Below are 8,208 nucleotides of genomic sequence, written 5' to 3'. Positions count from 1 at the left end.
TTTCCTTTCGACTGACACTCCCTAACCATTATCGCATTTCTCCCACTTTCCATGTCTCCCTGCTCAAGCCTGCTGTTGGCCCAGCTGAGGCGGATAGGGAGGTGGCAGCCGGTGAACAGGGTCCCCCGCCTCTCATGATCGACGGAGAGGAAGCCTATCAGATCCACGAGATCCTGAGATCCAGACGCCGGGGTGGTCAACTACAATACCTCATCGACTGGGAGGGGTACGGCCCGGAGGAAAGATCATGGATCAACCGTAAGGACATTCTTGACTCAACTCTGTTGGACGAGTTCCATTTGCAGCATCCGGAAATGCCGGCCCCTCGCCCCCGTGGAAGACCCCGGCGTCGAGACTCTTCTCACTTCAGGAGCCGTTCGTTGGGGGGGGGGCTCTGTCACTGACTCGGTCCCAGTCATTCCCCTCGCTGGCCAGCAGAGGCTGCCATCTCCGGACTTCTAGCATTACATCATCCACTTACACTGATCGTACACACCTGATTCACATTCCAGTTAACGACACACGTACCCTTTATAAGCCGCACTCAAACATTCACTCAGTGCGAAATCTTGTTCAGCCCCGGCCAGCATTACTTAGCGTTATATCCTGCCTGATCTCCTGTGAATTACTCCAGCCTGTTTCTGACTCTGCTTTGCCTTCTGCCTGCCCACAACCCAAGCCTGATACACGGACTCTGATACTCGCTGCCTGCCCTCGACCCAAGCCTGATACACGGACTCTGAATCACGCCACCTGCCTTTGACCCATGCCTGGTAAATCACTCTGTGTCTGTCTGCCACCAGCCTTAAGACTATTACTGATACTGTTGATGTGTGTTTGCACCTTTGTGCATATTGAATGTTTGAGTAAGAGTGTGATTTAATAAGTACTGCATAATGGATCCCTCTGTGTCAGTCTCCTCGTTATAGATCCTTAGATTCCATAACATTTTTGCCAGCAGGGTCTAGTGATAATCTAAGCCAAATCTGGTAAAAATTTAACAAACCATTAATCTGAGTTTAAAAAGAAAAGGTTTTGCAAACCATTAAAAATAGAAAAAAGTAAACCTTTAAATTTTTTTTTAATTTGGTGTCAAATTGAATTGGCACTTAAACAATTGGTGGCGCTAAAGAGTTTGAGTTAGAGCTCCCAGAATTTGCTGTGGTTAATATTGCAGCTGTCCTTATTCAGAGTGTCTAATTTCATTACTTTCAAGCAAATATCTTTATGGGCTGCCATTCAGATTTTGATGGAAGACGAAACAAAAGAAGAAGAACAGAAAGTCTAACAATAGGCGATGCTCCTTAGAAGTTTTGCTGCTTGGCCCCTAATAATAATAAGATCAGGAACAAAAACAGTAAGGGCTTTTGCACCTAGGATTTTAATAATATAATAATAAAAATCCTAACAAAAACAATAGGGTTTCAGCGCTTCATGCTAAAACTTCTAAAAATCCTGACACATACAATAGGGTTTCAGCACAATGTGCTCCTAAAAACAATAGCATTTCATTTCTGTAATATGGGAAGTCTAAAAAGATGTACTTACAACATCACAATAATCTTTTATTACAGACTTTAAGAAAAATAAAAAATGTGATTGCAGAAGTGAAAATTGCAGAACTGAAAAATATAATTATTGTAAATATTTCTACTCTGTTATGGTACTTTTTGACAGTTTCACACTAACACATCAAGACATTTCTGTACAGAAATCATGAATGAATGCAGGTAAACATTACAACAAAGCCTTTGCACATGAAATTCTGGCTTAAATAAGAACAAAATTTTTGGCTTAATATTGACTGTGGCTTGTCATAATATTAAAGTGGTTGTCAATTACAAGTTCAGGTAGGAATAAAAACAGAAAAAGAGAAAAAATGACAACAGAGAAAATTTTATTAAGCTGTATTTTAACACAATTAGAAACATATACATTTTATTTCAGCAAGGACATTGTAGAATAAACAACACTTAACAAGATGCATAATTTTAGATGCAGTTTTAAAGTATAAGATATCCAGAAAGAAATAATTGTTTAATGCTTTAGTGTAACTCTAATGAGAAACAGGCTGAACAAAAAAAAAAAAAAAAAACAGATAAAAGCATAAGCAAAGAAATCATCTCGATAAGTATGAAATATGAGCAATTGTACATTTAAACGTGACATATAGTTATTTTGCTTTGTTACCCTATTGAAGCAATCCATTTAATACGGTAGGATCTACTGAAAAGCATACAAAAATTTACATTTCAATTCATGCACAATTCATGCACAAGACTGCCAATCAAAGAGCAACTTTGCAAATATTCACATATATTGGAATTATTATTTACAGGAAATAATATGAAATATTGGTCCAAAAGCTACCAAAAAGGTGTGTATCTTTAAACTCAATGAAGTAGAATGTGATTGGCTAATGATGATCCAAATCAGCTGTTGCTTAAGACTCAAACGGTAGGGCAACAGATTATTTCATTCTCCAAATTCATCTCTGCTGGTAACAGGTGTTATTAATTAAGTCGTTGTCAACACTTCAGTGATTTGAGTTTTTGTATGGCATCTTTTTTTCTCTATCCAGCTTTTTCTAGTTATTACACAAATGGCTTGGAAAGAAGTGAAAATAATAATCCTTGTTTTGTGCTACATTTATTTGGTTTTATCACAGAGTCCCAAGACAATCTCTACTTCACATTTTTCAAGTGTAAATGATGACTATTCCTTTGGTAACATTGGTAACTCAAATGTTCAAACTCAAAAAAATGGACAAGTAATGGAGTCAGAGTTGTTTGTGTACTGTAGTAATGATAGAATGAAAGTGATTTTGCCTTCTAGTTCTTTGAGCCAGGTCAACATTTTGGGTAAGTAAAGCAAATGTTTGTTTTCATACATTTCACTTTTAATTGATTATTTTAATTTTTGCATCAACATATAAATTTTTTTTATTCAGGTAATGCAGTAATTGAATCTGTTATTAAGGCCAACGCAACCTGTGGGTACTCTCTGACACAAGGCCATGACCATAATATTTTAGTTGTTGATTACACAGGCTGTCATGTCATCTTGGAGGTATTTTAGAATATATAAAACTTTTTCACTGTAAATAATTCTGTCTTACTTCTGTTGTTCCAAACTTATAAGAACTTCACAATGCTTTGAAACATGTCAGCAATTTTGAAAAGCCTTTTGGAATTTAATGCTGTTTGGATCTACTGTAATGGCACTTTAATGTTTTACTTTACAACATAAACTGCACTCATACTGCAGAAAGATAAATCTTTATTTATTTATTTTTTTTTTTTGTACATGAAAATGTTTTAAAAGTATAGTTTTACAAATATTTAATCTGCATTGTACAGGAATGTGTCTTGCTAAGTTGTTTACCATAGATTTTTTTTTTCTAAAATATTAACCTCATTGTGGAATCCCATAAGAAAGTCTTTAAGAAATCCCGAGTGAATTGTTGTTTTTAGCCCTCATTTAATTCTGCACTATTCTTTTGAATTTCAATTATTTTTAATTAGTAGCTGATGTCCATTAGTATGGAAGTGACGCATGATTTGCTTGCAATTGATGTATATTTGGAATGACTAAAGGGTCAATCATGAATTTAATTGATTTGAGTGACCTGATTCATTCATTCATTCATTTACCTTCAGCTTAGTCTATTTATTTGTCAGGGGTCACCACAGCAGAATAAACTGCCCTGATCTGTTTAAAGGTGCTGTATGCACGTTTTTGACTCCTCTAAAGCATACAAATACCATAACATATTTGCAGATATTTAAGAAATATTTCAAGTAAACATTCATGTTTATCTGAAAAACAATGCTGAATTCAGATACTCTGCTTTGAAAATGGGCATTTTGTGCTGTAATTCTGTCTTTTTGGTTCTTTTAACCCACCAAATGCCAGTTTTGCCAATTATATTCCAGCACCCCCGCTTGCCTTAGTGGAAAACCACATTTCCATTCGTTTGTAAAAAAAAAATGTATGCATCTGTGACCAAAGTGTAACCTCAAGTGGAAAGTGACAGCCTCCAAAATAAGACCAAAATTCGGACACGAGGATATTTATTAGCAAATAATATGAATATTACAAGCAGAAACATTAGGTAACAGGCTACATAGTAAAGCTGCGGTCACACTAGAGTTTGTGTGTGCTAAATTCAGTCGTGCGGAGCTGCGAAAAGGGGTGTGATTAAACAAAATGATTAGACATTTAAAAAAAGCAAGCGATTGCTCCATGTTTCAAATTTCTGAGTGGTCCTGTTTTGATCCTTGATTGGTCTCGCGTAGTCAATTCATGCGATTTCGTAGGTCAGAGTTCACCAAGCTTGAACTTTGCACCTCAGCAACCTGCGAAACTTGACGCGTGACCCTGCGTTTCCGGTCTGACGCATTCGAGTACATATGAGTGGAAGTCTATGGGGAGAAAAGTCAAGTGTGACCGCATCTTAACCCTGTGACAACGCGCTAAATGATGAGATTTGCAGTGATTAAAGATATTGAGTGAAGTTATCAGTTTCAAAGAATAATGGCATTCAAACTCTCATTATTAGCATTTTACACTGAATAAAGCACATGAGGTGTACCTGAGGTGATCATTGTTTTCTGTTGTTCAGCTGCAAAAATAGAAACCGTTTCTAAAATATCAATTCGGGGTGTTGGTTAGAACCAAAATTCCTTTTAATATGGAAAATATTCCTTCTATCGTGTGCTGTTGCTTTTATATAGAACATGACTTGAATCTGCCTTTAGCCTCGATTGTCAGACTCGCTACTGTTGGTAAAACTGGCAACCTGAGCTTGCATTTGTTTTGATTCAGGAATGTAATACCTAGTTCAATCACTAGGTGTCAAACTTGCATACTGCATTTTTAACATGTATTCATATATATATATATATATATATACATATATATATATATATATATATATATATATATATATATATATATACACACACATATAATGTACATATTCATTGTCCTGTTGTAAAGTAGTACATTTATTAATTTTCAAACTTTCCCTTTCAAATACCCTTTGCAGTTCAATCAATTAAAATATATATTATGGTTTACCTAATACATTTGTTGCACTCCACTTTTTCTAACAACTGTTCTGTTTTAAGGATGACCACTACACCCTGAGGGTCCTCTATCCAAATAAAGCTGGAAAGTTGGATGTTGCAAAATTGTCTTGTAATGCAAACCAAAGTCTTACTGCTTCCCAAAAACAGCTTAGTTTTTCATCAGATCGAATGCCAAAGTGTGCAAAAGCACCCCCTTCTCAACCTCTACCCTCATCAAACATGCTGCTACTAAACAACAAACCAGGAGGTGAACATGAAATTGCTGATTATTTGTCCAATTCCTAAATTGGCCTATATATTTTGTTAAACTTATCCTGCTTTTTGTGTCTTTACTTAAGGCTGCAATATATCTGCTGATCAAAGAGTCATGTGTAGCCTGTCTGATGTAACACAAGATAAGTGTCTGACAAGAGGATGCTGTTTTGATGTGATAACCTCAGTCTGCTATTATCCAATGGATGGTTTGTTTATTTTTATTTTTTAGCCTCTATGTTGGTTCCCTTCATTTACACAACCAGGAGTAATTGTTGTAGTGTTTCTGGAACAGATTATTTTATTATATTTAAGTATATGCAGTTTAAATGAAAAAAAAAATGAAAGCAAGTTTAATTTGCTTATACCTTTTTCCCCCTAGAATGCACTGCTGATAAAAACTTTGTGTTTGTGGTTCACAATGATTTTGCAAACATCCCTGTGAACCCTATGAACCTAATGGTTGCTGGGAAGACTGGTTGCAAGCCTGTTATCTCCAACAAAGACTTTGCAATTTTTAAATTTTCTGTCACTGAGTGTGGGACACATTCTTTTGTAAGTATCCTGATGTCCAGGTGTCCCAAGTCTTGTACATTGATTCAATAAATATAGATGTCTGTTGTAACTTTATCAGGTCATAGGTGAGACAATCATTTACCTAGCTGAGGTACAGACTATCATCAAAGTTCGCAACCTGAAGTATGGCATGATCTCCAGAGACAACCCTATCAGGTGTTTAAAACCTATTTCTTTAACATCTTGTATTCTTTTGTTTTCTTAATTGGTAGAAGAAAAAATTATAATGCATAATTAAACTTGCATGAAAATTGTTCTATGTGTCATTTATCTCTCTCTGTGTGTGTGTGTGTGTGTGTGTGTGTGTGTGTGTGTGTGTGTGTGTGTGTGTTCTTAGACTGATGGTTGAATGCCGCTACTCAAAGGTTTCAGAAACTACAGTTTTCACTAGACCTGTGATTGCCAGTGCAGGATACATGGTTATGACCCCCAGTCTACCTTCATACATGTTGTCTGAAGGATTGTTTGGAGTTCAGCTTTTGATTTCTGAGGGTAAGGGATATTGTCACAATTTTATTTATTTATATATTTTTTTAAGAACTGATTAAAATTTTACTATTGTAATTGGTTCTTCTGTTTAAGCTGCTCAATTGACTTTTCCCACTTTTTTGTAGATGAGACTTTCACCAAGTTTTATCCACAATCCCATCAACCCCTAAATGTTCTTTTGGGTAAGCCTGTATATTTGGAATTGCGTTTGAAATCTCCAAAACCTGCAGCTACTCTTCAAGTTCATTATTGTGTGGCATATCCACACTCTGCTAGGAGTGCCCTGGTCCTGCTTTTTGAGGGGTAAGAGCCTAAATTTAAAGTTTTGATCGAAAAAGATACTACTACCATGTTGGTTTGAAGGCTTGTCTATTGTCAGTATTTTTTTTTTCTCCCCCCAACAAAATGTTCTAAATATTCTTATAAAAATAAATTTGCTGTTGAGTACTGAATTCCTATACAATTAATGTACATTTCTGTTTAAAGACCAACTGAGTGGGTTTTCTTTATACATTTTTTTAAACTAACTTTGTAGGTTTGAAGTGCTGAATTTGAAAGTTTAAATCTAGGCCTGCATTTAAAATCTTGGGTTTGAAAAGCCACCAACATATTAAACTGCAATTTTAGATTTGTTTGCACAGTTCTGACCTCTGTAGTTCTTACCTTTTGAACAAATCTTTAGTTCATTAAATTACTTGTGAAACTAAAAAGGTTACTATATATATATATATATATATATATATATATATATATATATATATATATATATATATATATATATATATATATATATATATATATATAATTTTTTTTTTTAAGCTCAGTGTGCATCTTTTATTCTTTGTTGATCATAAAATTATGCAGATGCCCTAATCCTCTTGACCCTGGCAACACCTCCATACTTCATGTGAATGACCTTCCTCAGAATCCGAACCAGCGTCGTTTTAAAATTGAAGCCTTTCAGTTCATGGATTTGTCCAGCAACAAATATCAAAATGAAGAGGTAACTAGACAAACACCTGACTAGAATTGTTTTGTAAAGACATTCTAATGGTTTCCATTTCCTCACTGCAAACAGATTTACTTCATGTGTTCTACTGAAGTGTGCATGCCCTCTGAGTTGCCCTGTGTGGAGACCTGCTTTGATGGAAAGGTGTGTTGTGCAACCTGTTTTTATATTTACTTAAGTGTATATGTATGTGTATGTATATATATATATATATATATATATATATATATATATATATATATATATATATATATATATATATATATATATATATATATATATATATATATATATATATATATATATATATATATATATATATATATATATATATATATATATATATTTATATATATATATATTTATATATTTATATATATATATATTTATATATTTATATATATATATATATATATATATATATATATATATATTTATATATTTATATATATATATATATTTATATATTTATATATATATATATATTTATATATTTATATATATATATTTATATATTTATATATATATATATATATATTTATATTTATATTTATATATATATTTATATATATATATATATATATATATATATATATATATATATATATATATATATATATATATATATATATATATATATATATATTTATATATATATATATATATATATATATATTTATATTTATTTATTTATATATTATTATTATTATTAATTTTTATTTTTTTTGTATGTCTGTTGGCTAATACAATTGATTTATTTTCTTCTAGTTACAATAATTAAGACCCACG

The 8,208-nt window shown here is 33.1% G+C and overlaps 1 protein-coding gene across 1 annotated transcript in view; it reads left to right on the top strand.

Moving 5' to 3' along the window:
• Positions 1-2,541: 2,541 nt before the first annotated feature.
• Positions 2,542-8,208, top strand: part of LOC141379053 (zona pellucida sperm-binding protein 1-like) — a 5,733-nt gene continuing 66 nt past the window's right edge. The window contains exons 1-11 of the mRNA XM_073931614.1: positions 2,542-2,861; positions 2,951-3,069; positions 5,133-5,340; positions 5,432-5,554; positions 5,728-5,900; positions 5,980-6,077; positions 6,259-6,413; positions 6,536-6,713; positions 7,275-7,413; positions 7,489-7,563; positions 8,188-8,208. The exon at positions 8,188-8,208 is cut by the window's right edge and continues 66 nt beyond it. Of these exons, the coding sequence (XP_073787715.1) occupies positions 2,603-2,861; positions 2,951-3,069; positions 5,133-5,340; positions 5,432-5,554; positions 5,728-5,900; positions 5,980-6,077; positions 6,259-6,413; positions 6,536-6,713; positions 7,275-7,413; positions 7,489-7,563; positions 8,188-8,196 (1,536 nt within the window). The 5' untranslated portion in view covers positions 2,542-2,602 and the 3' untranslated portion in view covers positions 8,197-8,208. The remainder of the gene's footprint in view (positions 2,862-2,950; positions 3,070-5,132; positions 5,341-5,431; positions 5,555-5,727; positions 5,901-5,979; positions 6,078-6,258; positions 6,414-6,535; positions 6,714-7,274; positions 7,414-7,488; positions 7,564-8,187) is intronic.

The sequence above is a fragment of the Danio rerio genome, chromosome 19, assembly GCF_049306965.1.
Source record: "Danio rerio strain Tuebingen ecotype United States chromosome 19, GRCz12tu, whole genome shotgun sequence".
NCBI lineage: Eukaryota > Metazoa > Chordata > Actinopteri > Cypriniformes > Danionidae > Danio > Danio rerio.
This window is presented reverse-complemented; position numbering and strand designations above follow the sequence as displayed.